The sequence below is a fragment of the Daphnia pulex genome, chromosome 10 (genome assembly GCF_021134715.1).
Source record: "Daphnia pulex isolate KAP4 chromosome 10, ASM2113471v1".
NCBI lineage: Eukaryota > Metazoa > Arthropoda > Branchiopoda > Diplostraca > Daphniidae > Daphnia > Daphnia pulex.
In genome coordinates, this window is record NC_060026.1 from 1,400,175 (window position 1) to 1,425,899 (window position 25,725).

Sequence of the window (25,725 nt, forward strand, 5' to 3'; positions counted from 1 at the left end):
CTGCTCCGTAATCACGCCGAACTGAAGCTGCCAAACAGAGGCAGTGGGGCTGCCAAAAACCAAACTTAACGTGTTGATGTATAAAAGTTTCGACATTGAATTTCATTCGAGAACACACATTATTTGACATTGTCCGATTATAGTGAGCTTTTGGAAATAACTCCGCCAACGTAAAGTTTTCTTTTATTTCTCGATTTGTGAATAGTGTCTGTGTCCTTATTTGTCCTTATTCTCTACATGTGGTACAAAGCAGTCAAGTCAAGCAAATGTTTCAAACAGCCCAGGATTATCAGATTACATTAATTCAGGGAGTGAATTTGTTCCAACTTCATTGAATATTCAACCTCTCCATGTTGAAAAGGGAGCGACTTCTTGAAGAACATTTTTTCTGTCGTTATCTACCAGTCCTAAGTTACCCACCACTTAGTACAAATACAATAACACAAAGTCTAAGCTGTTCAAGTATAGTGTGACTCTGTGACGGATGAAGTACTCTGCCACCTCCAGTCTACATGGGAGTCGAAGCAGTGGATCACAGTTCAACATCTGGTAAATATCTCTGTTTAATTAAAAATACTAGCCGGTGAACGTGTACAAGCGTGTCTTTATTTGTTTTGTTTTAGTTTTGATCATTTAAATTGCTAGCTATTCCGGTAAGAGGGCGGTACAGGAACTATTGAGGAAGTTGGAGCTTCTTTTCGGTACTCTCCGAACAGGCGTTCGAATGATAATTAATTCAAGCATTTTGCCACGAGAAGATTATTTGTCACGCAATTACAATTAGAAAAAAAAGCAAAGATTGAGCTAACCAGAATGTATTTGCCAATGTCATGCAGAAGATGCTTTATTTTCAGCTATTGATCAAATATTTTAAACGGTATTATAATTTCCTTTTTTTTCAGTCGTTTGTCGTAGCCGAAATTCGTGACGATTGCGTTCATTTTCGTTCGTTCTGCGCGCTTCGGCCGGGGATGAAACCGCAAGTGTTTGCAGTTTCATCGGTTTCTCTCCAAGGGCCGGTGTGTCTCTTCAGGTAACAGTAACCGCCCGCGTGAGTAAAGTGGGTGCATTGAGAGTTGGCGATGCAGATGCCACCGCATTGCTCGCCAGAGCTGGGCTTGTTGTCGATGACATTGCCAACAAAATGACAATTGTAGTCCCAGCGAACCAATCCGTTGTCGCCTACATTCCAGAATCGAGCGGACACGGTTGTCAGAGACACGGCAGCCATGAGCAGGAAAATTGACAAGACATTCATCCTATCAAAGGTTCAAAACATATCATGTTTTACTGTACAACAAACAAACTGAAAGTCGTTTAAAATGATCTTACATTTTATTTTGCAGACTGTAGGAAGGAGATGGAACACACAGATCAACTGATGTTTCTTGGTTTGAATCTCGAGTCGAAGTGGATCCTTTTATACGGATGAAACTGCATCAGATGTCTTGAGCGTGAGTAGCTTCGGGATATCACGCACGTCGATAATAGAAATGTAAGACCTTTTTCTTTTTTTTTTTTTTTTTTTGGCTAGGGCGACTGGTTTGCATGGGTTTTTTCCAGGTTATTTCCTCGATGAATACAACTTGGTATTCAACAGATTTAAATCACTGTTTCCTAAAAAAAAACCGGTCCTTGTATGCTCCCACCATGTTGATCGGTGCCATCAACAAACTGGATTTATTCACGATAGTAATTTTTGCCTCTGCGTTGCCTGTACTTGGGATGGTTTGGCCGGTAAAAAATGCGGGTAAATGCACCTTCATTAATTAATCTACTACCTAACAGCATCTTTGTGGGAGGATGTAGTGCTGTGTAGTTGTTAACATCTTTTAAGTTCGCGTCCACGTCCTTGTGTTTGAGCAATTCCACTACTATAGTTGTGGACTTGTCCTTGATTGCGACGTGAAGAGCAGGGTTCTTCTCCATAGGGTTCGATGGGTTTCTTGAGATTTTCCGGATTGGTTCTATCTAGAATCGTTTTTAGCAAAACCCTTTTACATTTAAATTTTACAGCTAGATAAAATGGAAGATGCCCACAAGAATTGGTGACGTTGACGTCATAATTTGGAAATTCCTTGAGAATCTTTTTGGCAACGTTCCATTTTTCTCCATACAAAGCCAAGTGCATTGCCGTGTCGCCCGTTGTGTTCACGCCATGAATATCAATGCCCTTAAATGACAAGAGGTAAGATTTGCTTTTCAACTCTTTAGTTGAAGGAAAATACTGCAGGGCGATGAAAAAAACATTCCGACGAAACGTTCCTTCGTCTGTTTGAATTTTGGCGCCTTTTTCCATTAAAAACTGGTCGATTGGCCAATTGGGTGTGGAGAAAACGGTGGCCCATTCGAGTAATGTGTAGCCTTGGGAGTCGACGCTGTTCAAAGATTCGCTTGTCAAATTACCGGCAAGGTCTTTAAAGTATTCCCACCTTCCCTCTAACATAGCTTTGTAATAGTCGAATTTGGCGTCTTTTTCAATCCAGTTGTATTTAACTAATTCCGCTGGGCTGATGGACTTGATTTTCTTATTTCTCAATCCAATTCGGTGAGTCGATGAAAGCACTTATCGGCGTCGACCACTTTTCCCCTCCGTCGTTTGATTTTTCGAATACAAAAGTTGCGAAATTGTGGCAATTCGCAAACAGAAGATGATATTTTGTAGTTAGCTGATTGGTTTCCCAAATGGCTCGCAATAAATATTCAAGGGCCTTATAATTGCCCCTAGCACTTTTTTTTGGTATGACTGGCCAAAGTCTTCTGACAGGTTCCTTCTTTTCAGCGTCGTATAATTTCTGTGTGACGTCCTCTTCAAATGGTGATTGTTGCAGAACTATGTACTGCCCGTTTTTTTTTTCGATGGAATACCACATCTCTTCATTCGTATTCCAGTTACTGTTACTCGTTTGGAAAACGACGAAAGCGTGAATCGCGACGGGCGATTTGAGAGATTCTCGGAGAGGATTGGAGTAAACTTGGACATTGATGATTTTATGTTCTAAATATGATTTCAGAATGTCGACATTTGCTACAGGATTCTTCAAGTACTCTGCAAAATTAGATTCGGAATATACCTTGTGGTTTACCAACAAATATTCTCGGAGGGATTGCTCTGATATTATACTGGTTGAGTCCTTTTCCTTATCGACGTGCTGTACGTACAGCAATTGTTTGGTGAAATTTTCCCCCATGGCGAGGTCCGATGAACCGCATTTTGACATTCCAAAAACCATCAAATCAAAGATCAACCTTTTATATTCCTATGGAATTACGGTATAATATACTGCGATTAGAGTGGAATAACAGAAAAAGACAATGATTTGATTTACCTTGAATGAGGTGGGAGAGGAGATAAAAGGTAAACTTATCGGCATTCGCCTCTGTGGTAAAATGGTGCATCAGTAGAAACGACGAAGGGTATACCCGATTTTAGAAGGTTATAGCGCAGAGACAACTTTCACTTTAAAAAAAAGGGTTCAGTCGAGAGTAAACTCGAAGCGGCTGTTCCGCTTTGGTACTACACACCACACTGCACTGCCACCTGGGACAAAATTGTGATCAATTGTAATCCATCATATTCCATTGTTTTTCCCAGTTTTTACATAAAACACAAAGTAAAAAAAAATGGCTTTAAAATGTTGTGGGAATATTTTGATAGTTGTGTAGAATTCTGAGTGCATCTTGTTTGTTTTTTTACCAACCATTTACAATATTTTAAAATCCACGTGTATTTTTGGCATTAGCAAATTACGTTTGAATTTATCTGATTTTCATTTCTAATTTTCTAGTGTTGGGTGACGTCGACGGTCAACTTGGCAGATATGACCGACCGTGCAAGAGGACGATTGAATTTCATCAGCTATGCTGTTTTCCTCTTCTCTCTGAGCTTCTACTGAGCCACAGTCATCAGCTTCTCCACACGTGATTCGCGATCAGGCGCGGCAACATTTTCCCTTCCGGAACCCATCACCTGGAAACTGTCAAGGACCTTTGCCCAGCTTATATAAAATGTCATGTCCATAACAGGTCAGTTACCCAAAGTTTCTTTCTTATTGTAGGACCCGTATTGTCGCGAAAGGATTTTTATTTTATATAGAGAGAATTTGCTAGACTTTGGGGTAGTGTTGATACATTTCAGAATTCTTTTAGGGTTTTAAATAATCATCAATATTATCACTCAACTAAAAACGAATTCAACAAATTGTAAAACTAGAAAAAAAATGGCTAGAATTTCAGAATCGTGTCGTTCCGTGTTGTTCGTCGTCTTGGGCCAATTTCCGATTGGCCGGTTTACACTTTTATTTTATGTGTGTGTCAATCCAGGCCCTGAACGCAGCCACTCGGGTTTTCAGGCCGTTGGTAGCGCAATCTGTCGATATAAGAAAACAATTAAAATCCGCCCGTCTATTTCCTATATAATATGACTATATAATGCACTTACCCTTGGTGTAGCTGTTGATTCCGACTATGGTCCAGGCCCCTGGCGATGGTAAAGTGACGACTGGACCGCCGACGTCAATCTAAAAGTTATAAACCACATCTATCTGTTAATATTACCAAGTCGTCTCAAGTCTAGAAAATGGAACTATATGGGTGGGTATATACAGGTGCGATATAATTTAGTCGTTAATAACTTACCAGACACGTGTATCTATTACCAAAAGTCGAAGTAATACAGAGAGTGTTGTCCGTCACGTATTTGCCAGGGGTCTCGATTGCCTTGCAGTCGAAATTGGACATGATGGAAACCTTGGCTTGTTGCAATTCTCCATTTTGCAATGCTGCGCCTATTATTAAAGATGAATTGAACAATTAAAGAAATAATTCATCAGATAATGGACCAGTGAGTTGCTGGTGATGTTTCGCTATGTTACCAGGGGCTCGTCCCCATCCCAAAATCACGGCAGGTTGGTCGACGAATTGGTCGGGGTCGGTACTGGCCGTTGGCAGACAAACGGGAGCGACAGTCCTGGATAAATCCACGGGTGCGTCCAGTGATACGATGGCGATATCGTTGGCCTAATCCAAATTCAAATCAACTTTAAACAAACGTCAAAATGAAACTTTTGTCGTCGTGTTGTTTGGCAACTTACGTAGGTCAAGGCGTTGTATCCGTAGTGCAGCATAACTCTGCCGATTCTCCTAGTCATTTGGACGTCCGTTAGATTCGAGAAATGCATCCCAAACAATAAGGTCACACCATTCATCTCAAACAGAGACATTCTTGACACGCAGCACGAGACAAATGAAAGAGATTAAAAACGTTGACTTTATTAACCAACTGATGTGAAATTGTGAATGTATCATAAATGCCGTGAATGAATTTACTTTTCCAGACATTGGGCCGCCAGTAGGACTTTGGTGTCACTCAACAAAGTTCCGGTGCAAAATATGGAACCGTCGCTATTTTTCAGGGCTACCTGAATTTCCAATTGATTTCAAGATGTTTCAAAATGTCTAGTGGCATATTTCTAATTGACAAAAGTCAAAAACTCACCATGAAAGGCCACGCGCCTTTATTGGCATCAATTCCGCCTGCGACCCTTTCGGTTATCAAGGCCCTTGTTGTGGGCATGGCGGCCGGTCCCCTGCCGCACTTGCGCATTTGTTTGACGGCCAGCAGACTGTTGAAGAATTCTTCGTATTCGACATCGGACGGTGTTTTGGGTGGAGGATTAGTAGGACGACTATTAGGACTAGGATATCCGTATGAATAGGACCATCCACTGGGTCGCTGTTGCTGCAGGTGACACAGAGAAAACATTCGTTTAATCCAATTGACAAATTAACAACAAAATTATTGAAAAAAACTATTACTGTGTAAATCGTCGTGTAAGGATCGAAGAATGGTTGCTGCTGGGCGAATCCCGGCTTGGCAACTTTGCTGCCGTACAGTGGCTGGCTGTAGTAAGACGGAGCAAATTCGACATTGATAACTGCAATCAAACAATTGACTCGTCAATTAAAGATGGAAAAGAAGTTATATTGTGAAGTTGTGTTCGGTTGTGTTTCATTACAATCGATGATGATGGCATCGTCTGTGCGGGAGACGCGAGGATGAAAGGCGAAACTGGACGCCGGGCTGATGCAGCAGTAACTCAGCAGTAGAGTCACGAGCGCAGAGAAGAAGAAGAGAACGGGGGATGAATAAACTAGTCGATGGCCCGACATTTAATCCTGAATCTGATGCAAGTTATACGTAAAAACATTTTATAATTGTACGCATCATATTTAGTCATAGTCAGAATTCGAAAATGCTTGTGTGTTTATAGCGTTTGAAATTGAAAACTAAATGCTAGTAGAGTTTAGTACTTAAGTTATACAAATGACTGGAATTCAATAGTGTGTGTGTTTTTAATTGAATGAAATGATTATAATAATTGTTTTACTATATACCTTGATTCTCGCAGATGACTAGATACGTCCAACTTCAACGAACAAGTCAATGATTTGCTTTCGTGAGATGACTTTCCTTTTTATATTGGCCGGCTGCTGCTGCTGGGACTCGGGACACTGATGATGAAGCACCAAACCCTTATTAGAAGATTCGCCGTCCATATTTAATAAGCGTGTATGCTGCGATGAATCGAGCAATAACCGCACTTGGAAAAAGGGAGGAGACAAATCAATCGGACCAGATGTCGGGAATTGGTAAATTATTGGCGAGGACACAGACGGAATACATAAGAGTAAGCAACAGCAGCACGGGTCCTCAATAACTCCGGTTATTCCGGCTAAACGGACACCATGTATAGACCGATGTGTATAGATATGCTGTCCAACCGACCCTTGTCTACACTGGTGCACATCATTCAACTATTAAAGAAACCTGGGCCATCCAGCGGTTACGCGTCGTTGTGCATCTGACATTCGATACATTATCCATTACAGCCTGAATTGTCATTGCATCCAACATCATGTTTTCTGCATTTGTCTCACATTTATCTTTTTGTATAGAGAAAACCAGTTTTGACGTGTGGCGAAAGATTTTTCTGGTATGTAATGACAAATGACACGCAATGATCCACTTCAAGCACTAAGAAAAGTTTTAGTTTCGTTGCAGGATGAGTCAACGCCCTTTGCAGTTTTCTTGTGCGTGCATGTACCTACCAAAGTGCAGTTCACTTCACCTTGAAATATTTTATGATTATTCTTCAATATTTGTTGATTTATTCTCCAACGTCTTTTGCTCTCCATTTCATTTCGTTTCTTTTTCTAATTTTTATTATGGCGTTGGACCAGGAGTTGGGAATACTTTTATGGCAACATTTTATTATTGGGAATGTAGAATTGATTATAAGAGACATTTTCGAGACCGTGGAGAGCCACTAACATCAACAGTACAAGGAGTTGACAACTAAAACAAATCTAATGGAAATTTTATTCGTAACGTCCAAGGGGTTGTCATAACTTTCTGTTGAGTGAAACAAAGCCAAAAGTTTAGTCTTTGTCGTTTACTAATTTATTTGTATCATTTCTTACAGTGAAGTTGGGCCTTTTTACCAATCTAACGTAGCACATGCTGAGGAGTACTCGAACAAAGGTGTTGGAGGTCGGAGATGTTTCCTCACATGTTATTGTTGGCAGGGCTCCTATTTATTCTTGCTCCGACACTTCCCTCATGAGAAAAATAGATCTCGTGACGTAAGAGGGTAAGGATCAGTTTGATTTCAATAACTGCTTGTTAATAAGACTGATACGGTTGTAGGAGTGAATGTGCTGATGTGCCCTTTTCCACATAATGCAGTTTTCTTCTAGTCTTTGCGAATAGAGTTGATAAGAAAACCTGATTTAGTCATTTTTGGGGAAGCCCGAGCATTATCACATGCTTCAATCAATGTTTCTAGCTGTCATCACATTTCTTTATCTCGTCTCCACTCTCCAGTAAATTAATTCGTTGAATTGATTATAATTGGATTCTGATTGAGAATGACATCCAGCAAAAGAGATGAAAAGTCAAGTCTCAACCAACCAGCACAATGATCCCATCATCCTCTACTCCATCGGCCCGTAGCAACAAGCATGACGTGTGCCATTACGTCATATTCAATACCGACATTTTGTCCACTTCTGTCCAGTCCGAGTCGATTTATAGAAAATGGCGTTAATCAAAGGACATGATATATTACCAATCACGCTATGACGGAAGAGAAATGCATATTGTATCGATCCCATACCGTCCACTTTTTTCAAATCACGCGCCAAAATTGGTGCGACACGAGACAATGGGCCGTGGGAGGAGGTGGGGTGATGAAATGAAATTCAAGATGGCCGCCACTTTTCGAACCCCTCCCCTTTTCTTGAGAAAAACTAGGCCGGCGGGGGCGGGGCTAATTTTCAGTTGGTCCCTGAGCCTCTGCCTGTACGGTTGTTCCACAGTGTCGTGGTGTCGTCGTCTCTGTGACACCGAAATAGTTTCTTGTTTCTTTATTCCGTCAGTTATTTAGAATTTTGTTTTTGTGCTGGACTATATTAAACTATTAAAGGCGTTTCCTGAATGATTGCAGCCATCCAGTTTTAGTTTTGCTTCGTTATTTAAAGGTATGGAATGAACAAAGGTGCGTGACTCATCGTTAATTTTCCCGCCATGTTGAGTTATCAGCCAGAAGTAGGAGAAAATGGTGGAATGTGCAATGAAATTAGAGCTGTAGTTATATTTTACATATTGGCTTTCATTCGACTTGATGGTAGACAAAATGTTGCACGTCTTTGAAAGAAATAGTCATTCTTATAGTCTGGGCTGACGAACCAATTCTGATGGGTAGGCAACACGCGGGAAATGTGTTGGCAATACAAACAGAAATCTCAATTCATCAAGATTACATCAATTAATATTTGAGTTTTTAAATAGCTGGCTTTCAAAATACCTGACGGAAAAGAAAGTCGAATTGATCCTGCTCGGTAACAACACAGTGTCAAGTCAGTTTCTTGAAAGATGGATCAACCCTGCATATTATTTCATTTTCTGGTGAAGTATCATCCACAATTCTGTATTGTTGTAATGTTTAATTTGACATGAGGTCTCTTAATTTTTTTATTTTTTGTTCGTTTTTGCTTGGGCTAAACAAGATCCTTCCTGGAAACTCTATACGACATCATCTGGCATTTTGTGGCTAAATCTGAGTGGAAATTTAAACCGTGGTCCACCTCTGCTGGAAATCCTGTGTGTTTGTTTGCTCCTTTTCTAACATATTTGTGCAACATCTACATGGTATGAAAACCAAATTCTGTTCTTTTAATGAGTTGAGATGTGTTTAAATCTTCAATCAGTTTTGTTTCTTTTAGGATGTGGAACTATTAGAGCGCAACAACAACCGGAAGTAGTAATGGACCTTTTCGTGAGGATTAAGTGGAACGCACTACATGGTCCGTTGTTTCTTGCCACAGTGGTAAAGCTGTCAGCCGAAAGCGTGAGGCATTGTTATTTCGTTTTTCCTCTGCTAAGAAGTTTTTACTTTTAGATCTATCTAATGAGTTCGGCCCCTACTACTCGATGGCAGAATATCTAATCCCTGATAATTAATTTCAACAAGTGTCGGTTGTGTAGAATTGAATTTGATGGTATTGCCAACAATCAGGACAGTCGAGCGTTGTATAGACTTGAGCAGTTAACCTGTCGACTACTGTTCTAGTTAAATTATGTGTCTAAGAGTAGTTGGGTGGTAAGGGATCGTTACACGCATTCTCGAGGTTGAGGTCTCCTTGTGGACACTGTAATTGTGTAACGTGTAGTTTGGCTGTGCTGAAGTGTTTTTTTTTATTATCAAATTGGTGATGTCTTGATTGTGATGCGCACAAATCACAACGATTTATATGTTTTTCTTCAAAAGTTGCTTGTATGAAACCCCGATTTCCATTGAACATAGATGAATCCCCGTCACTTAATTTGTCACAAAATTAGAGTAAATTCAATTTAACTTTATTATGCTACATTAAACTTTTCTTTCTTTTTCAAGGATGCCTCCATTGACCGTGGGACCTGTTTGATCACCAGCCATACGAAACGGACATGTGTTGTCGGAAATCTGAAGAGTTGACGGATTAAACAACCCTCACCGTCTCTGTGGATTAGATTCAGGTACACACAACTTTACCTGACCTCACATTATTTAAAGTGGATTATTCAAATTACATTTCTAACAAAATGTTATTCCAACACATAAATCGGTGGTACAAGTTTAAATCGAGCTCGTTTATTTTTCTTATACTACAATGGTTCGGTACAAGTAATTCTTTAACAGACATCGGCTTATTTCTCTAGAAGGATAGTTAACAAATCAATTGGCATATCTTCCCACAAAGAAGCCAAAAAGCGTGCTGTTTGGTTTTTGTTATTGTTTAGATTAAAGTCAATTTCTTTGCATTTGAGCAGTTCCTTTAGCGCAGTTGCGGACTTGTACATAACAGCAAGATGAAGAGCAGTGTTTCCGTCTACTTCTTGGGCGTTGACATTGGTTGATTTTTCAAGAATTACTCTGAAAAAATCAATTGGAATATCCACCCACACAAAAGCCGAAAGGAGTGCCGTTAGATTTTGGTTGTTTTTGAGATTCACGTCCACGTCATCTCGTTTGAGCAGTTCCTCCACCGCAGTTCTGTTTTCTAATGCAATTGCCAAGTGAAGAGCGGTATTTCCATTTTCGTCTTGGGCGTTGATGTCTGTCGATTTTTCTAATATTTTTGTGAACAATTCAATTGGCATATTCTTCCACAAAAAAGCGTAATGTAGTGCTGTATGGTTGTAGTTGTTTTTGAGGTTCACGTCCACGTCCTTGCGTTTGATCATTTCTTTTACGGCAATTTCTGACTCGGACCTAATTGCAAATTCAAGAGCAGTCCATCCATCTTTTTCTTGTGCGTTGACGTCGGTTATAATTACTCTGAACATTTCAACTGGAATATTCTTCCACAAACAAGCGAAATGTAGTGCTATTCCGTTGTTGTTGTTTTTGAGGTTCACGTCCACGTCATCTCGTTTGAGCAGTTCTTTTACGGCAATTTCTGACTGGTTATCAATTGCATCATGAAGAGCAGTCCATCCGTTTACTTTTTGTGCGTTGACGTTTTCCGAATTGGTTCGAGCTAAAATCTTTTTGATCAAGACCATTTTACATTTAGGGTGAACAGCTAGATGAAGCGGTGTGTACCCCAAAGAATTGCTTGCGTTGACGTCATAATCTGGAAATTGATCAAGAATTCTGTCGGCCACGTCCCATTTTTCTCCGTTCAAAGCCAAGTGCATTGCCGTGTCGCCTGTTTGGTTCACGCCGTGAATATTAATCCCGTCAAATGACAAGTACCGAGATTCTTTATTCGAAGGAAGATATTGCAGGGCGATGAAAAACACATTGCGCCGAAATAATCTTTCGTCGTCTGTTTGAATTTTGGCGCCTTTTTCCTTCAAGAACTGGTCGATTGGCCAATCGGACGTGGAGAAAACGGTAGCCCATTCGAGTAACGTGTAGCCTTGGGAATCGACGCTGTTTAAAGATTCGCTCGTCAAATTACCGGCAAGGTCTTCAAAGTCCTGTCTCCTTCCCTCTGCCATGGCTTTGTAATAGACAAATTTTGTGTCTTTTCTTCCATGGTATTTGAGTGTATCCGCTTCGATTTCGGTTTGGCTTTTCTTATTACTCAATCCAATTTGGTCGACGAAAGCACTAATCCACGTCGACCACTTCATTCTCCCAAGACTTGCCTCTTTAAAGACAAATTCAGCAAAGTTTTGGCAGTTTGAAGATAGAAGGTTATATTTGGTAGTTAGCTGATTGGTTTTCCAAATGGCTCGTATTAAATATTCGAGTTCCTTTCCATTGCCTCTAGCAAAACTTTCTCGTTCCACCGGCCCAAGTCTTTTGACAAGTTTCTTCTCTTCGGGGTCATATAATTTCTCCATGACGTCTTCCATGTTTGGCGATTGCTGCAGAACTATGTACTGCCCGTTTTTTTCCATGGAATACCACATCCCATTCTGCGTCTTCAAGTTCTCAGTCCAGAAAACGACGAAAGCGTGAATGGTGACAGCCGTTTTAGGGGTTGCTGGAAGTGGATTGGTGTAGACCAGCGCGATTACAACTATCTCATCTTGCAAAGATGATTTCAGAATGTCGACATTTGCTTTAGGATTTCTCAAGTACTCTGCAAAACGAGAGTCTGAAAATATTTGGCTGTCTCCTAGGAAATATTCGTGAAGGGACTGCTCGGAGATTGTACTGGCCGTGTTTTTTTCTTTATCAACGTGTTGTACGTACAGCAACTGTTCAGTGAAAATCGAAGTGAAAATTCCCCCCTTGGCCTGGTGCAATGAACCAAAACGCGACATTTCTTCGCCTTGTTATGACATAGTTGATTTGTTTTTATTTCTGGTTATTCTTAAATTCCTATATGGAATGACTCCAACAAATAATCGGATTTAAGTGATGAAACAACAGAAATTAGTAATGATTTGATTTACCTTTTGACAGAGTAGTAAAAGTGGCGACTGCCTTGTGTCTTAATGTAAAGAAATTTGATTTACAACTAGAAGTGAAAAAAAAACACACCTTAGTTAGTTAGTTACACTATAGATATTAATTTCTCAGGTGACTTGCCACACCCAAACAGCTGACATTTTAACATATTAGTATAGTGTTGGTAAGAGTAGGATAGAAGCGGCTTTTTCGCTCGTCCTCTGCCCTCAGGGATATTCCATTGACGCACGTAGGAATGCTTGAGCTTGACATAGTAATATTACGTAATCATTCTATGCATTATTAGCCAGGAAAGTTAAAATTCACCACCTTTTGATTTGAAAAATTGGCCATTGAATATGAGACTCTTGTTTCCGAGAGGGTCGCCGGCTCTTCACCGTCTAGCTCGGTCGGGGCCGACCATCTACACCACCCACGTCAATTTTTCATTCCCGTCGTCATATTTGTGTAAAGTAATGAGCTGAAAGGGCAATTGATGGACGTTCCACGCTGGCGCAAAGGAAAGTTAAAAATTGGTTATGTCTTGACGTAAATTGAATAAGCTCAGCTGCATTATTCATTTTTATTCATTCACAAAATGTTTTGTATAAGAGGGCAGATCCACGCGCGTACTGACGTCACTCGCCACAGACGTCAGTTGTTGTGACGTAAGCATACAGCCCATCTTAGACTTGTTGTTATCCATTGGAAACTGATGAATGTGTTATTACTATATTACTACTATAAAGTCATGTTCGATAAGTAATTTTATCTGGTCCATTTAATGACGGAGTTTATTATTTTTTTTATGCCGGAATTGGCCCATCAAAATTTTAACAACAGAATAAAGTAAAGGGATAAACAAATCGAATTCAAGGGAAATGAAAGAAGAAATAGCGCACGAAATTAATAAACTGTCAGAAACTGATCCGGATCGGCGGAACAGTTTGGGCCTTTCATGCGCATCTTTTTTTCATTTATCGCATTTCTTTTGCGACGTGTGTTAAAAGATAATTTGTATCGAAATTTCATGTCTAGTGATCATACACTGAAATCAAAAACCATCTACATTTCCAATTACATCAAGGGTTCGATTGGGTGTATTGGAAAAGGCGTCATTTAGGAGTAGGTGCAGTGGTGCACCTGGAGACCGTGGTTCGAACCCCCTGGTGAGCTATTGTTGGTTGGTTATACACTCGCTATGGCGCCACTGTGGCGTCACATGGACCCCGTGACTTGTTGCAGGAGAGGGAACTCGGGAGGGTTGGCTGGGGGACGGTTTTCGTCGATATTGGGATCGGTCCAATATTCCTCAGTCAGCACAAAAGGCAAATGAAATGTGGAATGATGGGAAACTGGTGCTGTTCTGACAGTGCAAAGTGCCCTTGTTTGCGCAGTCATTGGGTTAATTGCCTTGCTCCGTCGTGTTGAATGAGAATGTGTTGCATATAAGTTGGTGCTGCGCTCTATACGGGCTAGTCGAATATCCTTCAGTGATCATATGCGCATTGTTTCCGCTGGAATCCAACAATGTTGTCCATGTCATACACCGCCGTATCATGTGGGCAACAACTTGTGAACTGCGTGTATGTGAGGGGTTATTTGTGCTAGATTCAGATCCGTGTATCCCGACTTGGCTGGGGAAGTAGCGACCCCAGTGTGTCCACTCAACTCCATTGTTAAAATTGTTATACTAACTATGTTATAGTTTGTATCAACAAGTAGTACACACACACAGCGACGGATGTGCTCTCTCCTTGATATTTAAATAATATTGAAATTTTTTTTCTGTTTCTTTTCTGTAAACTGTGATGTTTATTTAGTTTAATTGAAGTTTAATTTTTTATTTAAACTTTCCTAGTTTTTCTCTTTCGTTTATCAGGTTTCGCGATCACGCTCGAAACGCTAGCACAATCAGGTGATCTTATTAAATTCAATAAAGATTTAACCGATTTAACGATCGAATAAAAAGCCGACAAGTTGCAAGAACTCTCGAAATTAAATTTGTTTTGTTTTTTTTTTTAATTTAAAGAACTCATTTTAATTGTTATTTGATTTTATCCTAATTGTTTAGAATCAGACGCTTATGGTGTAGCTCGTAGCTTGGCTGGTGGTAGCTGTTGATTCCAATTATGGTCCAGGCACCGGCGTCGGGAGAGTGACAACTGGGCCACTGCTGATAACAATTGGTGCGATCAAATCTTAATCTACCTATTCCAGCCGGCCGGAAGAAAAAGCGGAAGAAACGACAAAACCGAAAGAAGAGGTATCAGCACCCGTAGTCCATCCGCCAATCCAGCCGTTAGTTGAGCCATTAATCCAGCCGGAAGAACCAGCTGAATTTGTCCCGGCTCAACCCGGAGTTGTGGCCATCAGTGCTGTTGCATCAGTCCAACAGCAGCCGAATATTGTTGCCGTTTCAACGCCGGAAGTCAGCGTGCGGACCAAGCGGAGGACGAGCGTCAAAGTCACCAGTTCCGGCCAGCAGACGACGTTGACTTTTCAGAAAAAATCATCCGCCAATTCGGATGAGAATATTCAGAAGAACCCACAGAGGCGGACTCGGAGTTGCATCGTCGACGACACTTTCAGGTACTGTCTCTCCTCCTTTCATTAATTAACCGCCAAAATTTGAAATTGTTAAAACTTTAAAATGCAAATTGTGTGTATTTTTTTAATCGACGTGTGCTTTTAGCATCACTAATGAGTGAGCCGATAATGGCATGTTTTAAAAATAAACCAAAAAACATATCATGCAGTCAATGCAATATTGCAATGCTCAGCTATTTAGGTTCTCATAGATTTATTCTTTTATCTATTTCTATCTAATGAGATGTTTATTTGGCTTATTCGTTTGCATTTTTGTCGTTTTTACGGATTGCCTGCATCGATTTTTGTTTTGAATTTGGGCGGGAAGATGTGCCGAGTGGGAATAAAATTTCATCTGGCAACGGCGCTAATGGCCGCACGGGAAATGAAACTCGTCAGCTGTCTCGTCAGTTCTCGTCTCGTCATGTGTCTCGTGTCTTTTCTTGATAGAATAGAATTACTTAATAGTTAACACAAGGCACTTGAAGTTGTTTAGAAGGTAAATAATTCACAAATATAATAACAGTGTGATTGATGAGAGTTCCTGATCCATACTTTTGATTGATGAATTTGTGCACAGCAATATATGGACAAGCACATCTCGTGTAGGATGCTGTTCTCTTAATTTATGTTTTCTCCTTACTTTATTGGCAATGTGGTCAACTTTTGTGTTTCTTTCCCTTGGTGTGCAGACTCGATCAACATCAACAACAAGATTTGCAAGTTCTACTTTTGCTGTTATCAGACGGCAGCAGTCTCGGATTCATCAATAGGTTTTGTAGGCTGCTACTGCTTTCTGATTGATTTGCTGCTTACGACTGGCATGACTTGCATAGCTTTCATTTGCAACATGCTCCAGACGTGAGCTTGTTCTGGCAATTTTCAAAACTTGTGCAGTACTATTATTGTGCTGTAGCTCTATCAAACTTTTGTAGGGTTTTGCAATAATTAAGTCTGTAGATGGGCATCCACCATCATGGTCTAACCTTTTATTGCAATTAAACATTGTTTTTTTTTTTGTTCTACAGATTCCATCAAAAACAAAACAGCCCGTTGCCTCTCAACTGACGCCTGCAATTCAATCGGGATCGACTTCCGCCTCGAAACTGGCAGCCCCACATTTTGCGGCCTATACAATCCCTTTTGAATTCCGGTGAACTGACTCATGACCTGGACCTAGTGTCAAAGTGAGCTACCATGTTTGGTGATGGATTCGTGAGAAAGAAAGGTAAAAATAGAATTAGTGGCGCCGAACAAGAACACAATGTTCTTATAGTTTGTTATAGATAGCTGATAGTTAAATTTTCCATTTGATAATTTGTTTTTCTGTTCATTCAGTTGGCAGCTGTCATACCCTTTCTGGAATCAAATGGCGATTCACGGCCAATTACGCTGCCATCTTTTGGATTGGATTAAAAAATGAAGTTATCGAGACATGTTGGTGATAATTGATCGAGTTGAGATCCGAACGTGTTTTGTGTTTGAACGAAAATTGAAAAGTAAACACTACGACCTTCAACAGAAAGATGAAAACAAAAATCCCACTTGAACAAAACGGCAAATTTCAACAACACGAAGGCGACACCCAATCAACCTCCGAATTGAAAGTACAGACTGAGAGCCACCAAGTCATTTGCATTCTGTTCACGGTGAAGGTTGAGATCCAACAGCGAAAAAAGTCGCAATTCGACATCGCGGGGAATCCTGAGAATTCACTGGCCGACGTAAGAAGAATCGACTTCCTTGCCCTCTGTGTGACACTTTGCATTAGCAATAAATTCAGGTTTGGTTTTCCACCAAATAAGGGCATGAATCAGTTTTGAAAAATATTTTATTTTTTCTTTGTTTTCTTTTTCAGTAAAGTGATGGCATTACAAAACGTCCTCTAATCTCCGGATAAAAGCGAAGAACGGTGGGGCAGGACGTCTTAAATGAGTCGTTGCAGTGGAAGCGTCAACACGAGTTACACTACACGGCCAACAATAGTAGGGTAAGTTGCTCTTTCATTTGTTATCTATTTTCTTTCTTACGTATATTCATGATACAGCTATGAGGTCTTTACTCTAATCTACGCTCTTGACATATTTATTTTCTTAACAAGAACACAATGTTCGTTATGCCAACCCTTTTTCTCTTTCACAGTTGTGCAATTATTGAATTAGCGAAAAGTCGTTGATTTTCATTTTGCAATTGATTCGAGTTATTCGATCAGATCTGAGCCGAATGTGTCCAACTGTGAGGACATCTCTTTCTGATGGCACAGACTCTCTATTTCTTTTCTGATCGTTCTACCCCACTGGGCCATTTTGGTCGTTTCGCCGAATATTCGATCGTGTGAAATGCCAATTTTGAATTTTCATGCACAGCTCTTGTTTGTCTTTTACACGGGATCATTTCTAGTGGTGACGTCGACGGTCGACTTGGCGGATGTGGTGGCGATGGTGGCGATTGTATAACCAATGTATGACAAGAGGAGGACGATTGCATTTATGAATATCTCATTCATTATTTTCCGCTTCTCCGCGGCCTCAGAATCAAGAGCCGGTAGCAACCCTGCCTCCCTTCCGGAACCATCAACTGTCAACAACCATTGTCCAGCCTAATTGTGTCCAATAGGTCAGTTCTACATACTCAAAGTTTCGTTTTGTTTTTCTTGAAAAAGGGAATTCGCTTCTTTGGGGCACTACCGTATTTTTATTTGATTTATTTTTGTTTTTTCTTGAGATACCGTTTAGTTTTGCCTGTGCTGGTATTATCATCGGCAGTGGACTACTGCCTGAGCGATCGATAGGTACGTCATTGTTTTAATGTGTTGTACTATTTCATTATTTGTTTGCTATACTTGTGGCTGGTGGCCAGATCTTCTCAGACTATAGAGAACAGCTCATTTGCTGATGAGCACTGAGTTCGGATTCCTTGACCTTTGCGCGGGTCCAACCCTGTACTGGTACATAACGTTGCATTCAGTTTCCTTTCAGTTTATTTCTCATCCAAAAGTCAGATGGATTTCTTGAATGATTTGACTGAACTGTCCACCAGTAGAACAATATAGATTTTTTAAATTTATTTGTCATCTCCCCACAGTTTTCCTTCATCATCATTTAACGAGTCATTTTCCTTTCTTTTTCAAATTTTGTTTGGACTTTGAAGGTCAACCTGTTTGGAGTTTGGACGGATATTGGACCAACTCTCACTCTTTCTCCTCCCTCTCATGCCCTCACGAGTGTACATTCATGTGCATGTGAATGTATAGGATTCACGAGCATGTCCTATCGTCTCGCCCTCGTTTATTGTCTTGGCGTCCACCTGGATTTCTTCTGCTGTGTGAATGCGGGGCACCTGCGACGGTGTGTCGAGCGTCAATTCCCAGTCTCCTGCTTCAAGGTAGGACGCAGTTCTTCTTTACTTCTAGTCATCTACTATATAGTTCGAAAGAGCAGCTCTGATAAAAAAGTACTGTACACGCTATAGCGAAATCCCCGAAAAGTTGCTGGCCATTTCTTTGTTTTCGTAATATAGTCGACGCTATAAAATCACCCACGTTTTCGGTGGTCCTGGTCTTGCCATTTTTTGCCGTTTAATTGAATGGGCCATTTGAATATTTTAAATCAGAGTCGTTTTGCTGTGAAAAACCAAAATCAATTAAAAAAGTCGATTAATTTGCCGATGATCAGCAATCAATTTATTGTGGATCGGTAGCGAGCGATCAGTTATTCAGCAGACTGTCCCAGCACCAAAGTGAAACTGCTAATGAGCTTTTCAAGTCAGCATGTTTGTCTTGCGAGTTGACGTTCTGTTTGTTTGTTTTTTTTAATTTGAATCAACCGGAACAAATCGATCGCCATTTTTTATTTTACCACACGAGTTTTTGAAATTTATTGTTCTTGACGTTAGATTCTTCTCTCTCTACCATGATGATGAGAAATTGCGTTTTTGTTTAGTACTTCGTTGGCATGTTATTTTGTGCTGGACGCTTGAAGGTTTTTTTGCCATTCTCTTCACTCAACTGACGTAACACCGGCGTAACACTTTGTCTAGCGAGTAGCACAAGTTAGAGCCATTTGAGGCGCGTTCCAAGATGGGTTGCATGTTATTTTGCCTTCCACCATCTGCTCTTTCTAGCACCTATAGCACCGCTACAACGATTTCATTTCCCTTTTTTTGTCTCTCTCGTCATATTAGCCAAAGGGTGTTTGTATGGTGACATTAACTTTTTATACATTTGGAATGAGGCTTGTCAATAATCGAATGAGAAGAATCTCCCCTCTCCTGTAATAGACTCGAGTTATTTTTCCAACTCACCCAAAATTTGTTGAGGTCTACTTAAAGGCTACTAACTAGTATTGGGGCATGGGGGCACTAACTGCTCTTAGTATCTCCGGATACGAAGGGTCTAGTACTATACACCTACGAATCAATTTTGAATATTTCTAAAAAAAAAGATTGCCTGAGTCGGGACTCGAACCTTGATCCTATCGCATGGTTAGCCAGCCCAGTTAGTTTGAATTCGTTTGTTCAACTGTTAGTGTCTAAAATCTGTGATCGCTGTCGAAACAGATGACATGAAAACATTTTATCGGCAATGAATGAGACAACAAGTAGAGTATTTTTATTTTACGAAATGTATTCTGTACAATCACGCAGCGTGACGCTTGAGACACAAAAAAAATTGAAAAAAGAACAAAGGAAAAAGAAAAGAAAAAAAAGGGTTACTGCGTTACACTTCACCCTGGGAGCTTAACTTTAATTATCCAATTTTCGAGGGACTTTGAGCGGAGACAGTGATCCTGGACGTATAACCATGGTCCAGTTGGACCACTGTCCCGCTCAAAGTTGAGAAATCTCCTCTCCTGTATCTTCTGTCGGCATAAGAATGATGACGAACTCTATTTTGACAAGATGCGAGCCCCCCAGCTGGTCGGAACATAACCATATCCATACTCAGCCAGGGGACACTCTCCTTACGCCAAAATAGGTTTTCTAACGCCTTGAATCCTCTACTCAAAAAACGTGAAATCTTCTTGAGTCACGGTAGCTCCTTCGGCTTCTAATTCGACGAGACGATCAATAATCTTCTTGACCTCTGCTGCTTCTGCTTGATGGTTTATTACGTTCAGGATGTCGTGAACGGAATCTAACTGCAGATGCCAATCAGTAGTTGAACGAACGAACGCATCATGTGCATTATCATTTCTAGTGTCAAAAACGATCGCGAGGAGTTGGGCGTCGCCTCTGGTGCCGCCTCCAGGGGCGAGGTAGTCCTGGTTGGTGTTGACCTGGTCCATTATGTACTTCATGTTGGCAAACACATCAAAAGTGATGTTGGCCAGATTTAGTTTCGACAACAACAGAGTCATAAGCGCATCTGCGAGGTACTCCAGTATAACCCCGTATACAATTTGTGATAAGCCAAATGCCTTTTCGAAACTAAACCCTGGCGTAAATGCGAAGGAGAAGGTCACCAGACCGTCGAGGTTCCCGGCCGACATTTCGTTGATAATCCTCTTGATTTCGGTTGCTACAGCTGGTTGGTTGACGCTGAGATTCAGTAGTACCAGTGCCGGTAGATCAGTCATCCCCGTCTGATCTATGGAATTGAGATTTAAATGGGCCGTATTGTTTCTGATGTTGATGACTTTTTGTATGTCACAATCAGACATTGCAATGGGCAAAAATCCGATCGGGTCTTTCACGTTTTCATCCTTAAATACTTTCAACAGTACTTGTGAATCAATGTTTTGGGCTGTTTGATTCGCTTTCCCTTTGGTGCATAAAAACGCGTGCCACCCCAACAGAGACAGGTGTAGGAGATGGAATTGGATGAGCGCCGTCTTCATGGTCTTTATCTTTAGTGCAGGCAAGAGGGGGATGTACGGATTTTTGCGTATGGCCACCAGCAAGTGATGCGGTCGTCGAGGTATTGGTAGTGCAATGCGATTAGGCTGTTTTGGCTGTTTTGGCTGCTTAAAAACATTCTTCTGGGCAACTTTGCTGGGAGTAGCGGACTGAGCCGGTGGAAGTTTCTTAGTTTTGCCCATTTTTTGGAATTCTCGAATATAGCTATAGCGAATAGAATATAGCGAATATAGCTCTTTGATAGACGTAATACATGTTGCGATGATTGTGCTGCTTATATCAACTAGCGACCCGTTTGTTTTAGCTGCAAGTGTCAAACGGACCATTTCATTCCATGTAGACATTTTCCCGTTGGAGGAAAATGTTTTAACAATGATTGATTGGCGTCAACACATTTATGCCCACATATTTCAATCAATTTACACGAGATTGATTATGTTTAACATTGTATTAAACGAATTTATCAAGTCTCACGCTGGCGATCCGACTCTCCGCGCCTTCCCATTGGTCGATCCGATTTTTGATCATTTTTGATCGACGCCATCGTCGCACAGCGGCCATAATCGGTAATAGTAATTTAATCGCCTCCGTTTAAACGTTGTTGTGTATTTATCTTGCATTGCTTATTGTTGCTTTTATTTTTCGTTTTCCTGGCGACTCGACAGAGGCAAACGCACAACAGTCAGAGCTCGTCAGCTGGGCTTTAAATCGTCTGTCGGGATCATTAATAAATGGGCTGGATTGAGACGAAACAAAAACACTAAAGAATTGCACATCTCTCCGCTGAAATCCAGCTGAAACCGATTGCAGGTGTTGTTTTGAATTATTTGTCTGCGTGTTCGTGAGTGACGTTTATGTCGACTAGCCAATTGGCACATTACCTAATTTTTTCTTTTCTTCTCTTTCTCTTCCTCAACCACAAAACTAGTTTGTTCGTGACTCGTGATCATCTTCTTTCTAAAGTCTGAGCTATAGAATATTCTATAGCTCTGCTAAAGTCCTCTTTTCAAGTAACTCTTTTTTTAACAAGCGATCCACGATTCAAGTAGACCAAAATCATGGAGGGGCTTTCCAGATCTAAATCCGGAAAAGGCCTTAAAAATATAAAAAAAATATAGACATGTTTGTCTTCGCACGCCGGATTTACCTGCGTTTGCAGAATTACAAAATTCCCACCCGTTTAGGAGTTATTTAGCTCTAAAGTTTGGATTTTTTGAATTTTGTCAGAAAGTGGGGGGGCTTTGACATCCATTTTCGGAAAAGCGGGGGAGCTAGGGAAAAAACTAATTTTTTAAAAAGGTTTATTGCATACTCAACCAACGAAATCCAAAAGGAATTTCCTTTCCGGATTTTATTGGTTGAGATATGACTGATTTAGTGAAAGGATAATTTAGCTGGTTTCCCTCCCTGGCTTGCAGCCATTTTTTCGTACGGTCCGCTGCGCTCCTGGCGGAAGCCAGCAGAAGGTCTTATACATCGGCCAATAAGAAATCTGGATTCACTATATATGAAGGCCTGTATAAATGCAATGGGTTTAATGTGAAGGCCGATATATAAGACCTTCTTCTGGCTTCCGCTAGGAGCGCAGCGGACCGTACGAAAAAATGGCTGCAAGCCAGGGAGGGAAACCAGCTAAATTATCCTTTCACTAAATCAGTCATATCTCAACCAATAAAATCCGGAAAGGAAATTCCTTTTGGATTTCGGTGGTTGAGTATGCAATAAACCTTTTTAAAAAATTAGTTTTTTCCCTAGCTCCCCCGCTTTTCCGAAAATGGATGTCAAAGCCCCCCCACTTTCTGACAAAATTCAAAAAATCCAAACTTTAGAGCTAAATAACTCCTAAACGGGTGGGAATTTTGTAATTCTGCAAACGCAGGTAAATCCGGCGTGCGAAGACAAACATGTCTATATTTTTTTTATATTTTTAAGGCCTTTTCCGGATTTAGATCTGGAAAGCCCCTCCATGATTTTGGTCTACTTGAATCGTGGATCGCTTGTTAAATAGTCGGCCGTTTGCAAGTTGAAAACATTTATCTGGCAGCAGCGCCTAGTCGAAAACAAAATGTCTGACCGTCAACGTCAAGTGTCTCTACAGTCCACACCCAACTTTATCTGCAAAAGTGTTGATGCTGCAGTTTAAATCGACTCTGTGATGAAACTAGTTTTAGGAAAAGAAGGCCCTAAATGAAGGAGAAAGAATCAATCGGTCCAAATCAGGTGTTGTCACCTTTGGTTTTATCTTTTTGATCAATGCTTATTGTGTATGATGTAACCACTATAGTCATGCTGGCATTTTTTCATCTATCATCCGACTATTTAGATGCTATGTCTTTATCAATGTCTTTTCTTTTTCCCATCAGAGCAGCCGTTGATTATGATGCTGGCTGTCTAATTACAAAAGGAAAGCTTTGCGTACCTGCAGTCTCACAGTTTGGATACTCCCTTTCGTGTGGTGTACTTGATCTGTTAAGTATTGAAGTAATCTATCAAAATGGTTGTGCACAGTTGACTTGAACATTCATTACAACTTTTTACACTGTCGTGCAACACAAACTATATACTACATGTATAGTATAGCGGCTTTGGCTGGTCAAGTGGTCTGACTTGAGGGTTGCAGTCAGTCGATTAAAAACAAGTGCATCATCTTGAATGAATGATGATAGATTCAGTTGTTGATGCCGAAATTTGGCTTTCTTCTGTGTTTTTCATGACTGATGTTTTCTATTTATTTTGTAGGTTCAATTCTAATCGAATCATCTTTCGATTCAATCGAGGCCTGGCTCGTCCCAACATTTCAACATTTCCTTCCGTCCTTCAGTTTTCTCGTCGCATTTGGGCGACCTGGACGCAACCATTCAACTTGGGGTGCTAGAAGTTTGTTTATTCGTCTAACATTTCTTTTGCTTTTTTTTTTAATTTTTCTTAGTGCAGATTCGATATTTACTGCACTCGGTGACTCGGAAGTACTATCCACGATTAGAAACACTCGTAAAGTCATTGTCTTTGCTTGAATTACTCAGACACAAGTAAGTGGAGTGTGTTGTTGTTATTTTCGTCTCGCCCCGGGAAAAATTCTTTGACTGCTGTGATTAGTTACTTTAAATCAAGCTACATTTTCTAATTTTATTAATTGCCACTTCATAAATTACAAAAAAATCACTAACATTTATCCGGGTCGAGCGGCCATCTAATAGCGGAGTTAATTTTTTAAAATGCCGAAATGGGACCATCAAAATTTTAACAGCAGAATAAAGTACGCAATGGGCAAACAGATCGAATTCAAGGGAAAAACTGAAAGAATTTTAATTGAAATTCAATAAAGAGTAGGGAAAGAAAAAGTCTTGGTTGCACAAACTGCCTGGAACAGTATTCGGGTCGGCGGTCATCGACTATTACCAGTACAGTTTGGACTTTTTGGTTGCATCTTTTTAAATTGATAGATTAATCACATTTTTTACACGACGTGTGTCAAAGTTTTACCCGTAGGCCTATCCATAAAACATCGATACAACAAGATAACGGGATTCCATTTTGTGTGGTCATCACCCACTGAAATTTAAAATTTAAAACATTTTCTTTTTACAATATTACAAAGGGGACGAGTGGGTGTATTGGAAAAGGCGTCATTTAGGAGTAGGTGCAGTGGTGCACCTGGAGACCAGGGTTCGAACCCCCTGGTGAGCTTTGTTGGTTGGTCATACACCCGCTCTGGCGCCACTGTGGCGTCACATGGACCCCGTGACTTGTTGCAGGAGAGGGAACTCGGGAGGGTTGGCTGGGGGACGGTTTTCGTCGATATTGGGATCGGTCCAATATTCCTCAGTCAGCACAAAAGGCAAATGAAATGTGGAATGATGGGAAACTGGTGCTGTTCTGACAGTGCAAAGTGCCCTTGTTTGCGCAGTCATTGGGTTAATTGCCTTGCTCCGTCGTGTTGAATGAGAATGTGTTGCATATAAGTTGGGAGCTGGCAATGTACGGTGCTAGTCGAATATCCTTCAGTGATCATATGCGCATTGTTTCCGCCGGAATCCAACAATGTTGTCCATGTCATACACCGCCCGGTGTATCATGTGGACAACAACTTGTGAAGTGCGTGTATGTGAGGGGTTATTTGTGCTTAGATTCAGATCCGTGTATCCAAGACTTGGCTGGGGGGTTGGCGCCTCTGGTGTGTCCACCTGACTCCATTGTTAAAATTGTTATACTAACTATGTTATAGTTTGTATCAACAAGTAGTACACACACACAGCGACGGATGTGCTCTCTCTCCTTGCTATTAAAATAAGATTGAAACTTTTTTTTTATCCTTTTCTGTGAACATTGATAAATATGTCGACGTTGAATTGAATAAGAATCTATCAATATCAACGTTCAAGTTATTTGTTTGTTTTTTTCTGTTCTCGCTGAACTCGCTGGTTATTTGATTTTATCCAAGTTGTTTAGAATATTATATATTTATTTAATTGAATTTGAATTATTATTTAGAATTAGATTCAGACTATTGGTGTAGCTCGTAGCTTGGGCTCGTGTAGCTGTTGATTGTAAGGATGGTCCAGGCACCTGGCGTCGGGAGAGTGACAACTGGGCCACTGACGTCATCCCATCATCATCCCATCATTTTTATAGCGACACATTTAAATTTTAGCGCGTAAAGCAAAATGATGTCGACAACTGAGAGGAGAATTCTTTTTTACTTACTTTACATGAGAATTTATTATTATCATCAGAAGTAATACAGGTGTCCGTCACATATTTGCCGTCACCTATCCCATGGTTGTAGATATAATGGTTCCCACTGTCTGTGTTATAAGGGCCCATAAGAAAA

General features: G+C 40.6%; 2 protein-coding genes and 2 long non-coding RNA genes across 11 annotated transcripts; 1 reads left to right on the forward strand and 3 right to left on the reverse strand.

Moving 5' to 3' along the window:
- Positions 1-20: 20 nt before the first annotated feature.
- On the forward strand, positions 21-25,621 carry LOC124204746. Its single transcript, XR_006879073.1, has 22 exons — positions 21-549; positions 624-1,268; positions 1,347-1,495; positions 3,789-4,026; positions 6,411-7,416; positions 7,485-9,211; positions 9,286-9,410; positions 9,957-10,078; positions 14,332-14,367; positions 14,524-15,041; positions 16,067-16,266; positions 16,377-16,821; positions 16,897-17,028; positions 17,439-17,499; positions 17,571-17,654; positions 17,763-17,829; positions 18,189-18,422; positions 22,903-23,114; positions 23,258-23,362; positions 23,634-23,771; positions 23,829-23,923; positions 25,386-25,621. It is a non-coding gene; the product is annotated as an uncharacterized LOC124204746 (long non-coding RNA).
- LOC124204747 lies at positions 800-3,392 on the reverse strand. Of its 6 annotated transcripts, none has more exons than XR_006879075.1 (4): positions 3,330-3,382; positions 3,075-3,260; positions 1,333-2,998; positions 800-1,259 (listed from the first exon to the last, which is right to left on the reverse strand). It is a non-coding gene; the product is annotated as an uncharacterized LOC124204747 (long non-coding RNA). The 6 variants fall into 6 exon arrangements; XR_006879077.1 differs by having other exon boundaries at positions 1,333-2,173; positions 2,229-3,260; XR_006879078.1 differs by having other exon boundaries at positions 1,333-1,971; positions 2,041-3,260.
- Positions 4,043-6,505, reverse strand: LOC124204744 (chymotrypsinogen B-like). 2 transcript variants are annotated; one of them, XM_046601884.1, is made up of 10 exons: positions 6,397-6,505; positions 6,018-6,183; positions 5,818-5,936; positions 5,498-5,740; positions 5,329-5,420; positions 5,094-5,223; positions 4,875-5,019; positions 4,639-4,787; positions 4,442-4,520; positions 4,043-4,369 (listed from the first exon to the last, which is right to left on the reverse strand). In XM_046601884.1, exons 2-10 carry the CDS (start codon positions 6,169-6,171, stop codon positions 4,299-4,301), a joined length of 1,182 nt encoding a protein of 393 aa, XP_046457840.1. In that variant the 5' UTR covers positions 6,172-6,183; positions 6,397-6,505; the 3' UTR covers positions 4,043-4,298. The 2 variants fall into 2 exon arrangements, with proteins under 2 accessions (XP_046457840.1, XP_046457839.1); XM_046601883.1 differs by lacking the exon at positions 6,397-6,505 and having other exon boundaries at positions 6,018-6,345.
- LOC124204742 lies at positions 10,172-12,624 on the reverse strand. Of its 2 annotated transcripts, none has more exons than XM_046601882.1 (2): positions 12,455-12,624; positions 10,172-12,393 (listed from the first exon to the last, which is right to left on the reverse strand). In XM_046601882.1, the coding sequence occupies exon 2, from the start codon at positions 12,320-12,322 to the stop codon at positions 10,250-10,252; it is 2,073 nt and encodes a 690-aa protein (XP_046457838.1). In that variant the 5' UTR covers positions 12,323-12,393; positions 12,455-12,624; the 3' UTR covers positions 10,172-10,249. The 2 variants fall into 2 exon arrangements, with proteins under 2 accessions (XP_046457838.1, XP_046457837.1); XM_046601881.1 differs by having other exon boundaries at positions 10,172-12,380; positions 12,455-12,621.
- Positions 25,622-25,725: the final 104 nt, after the last annotated feature.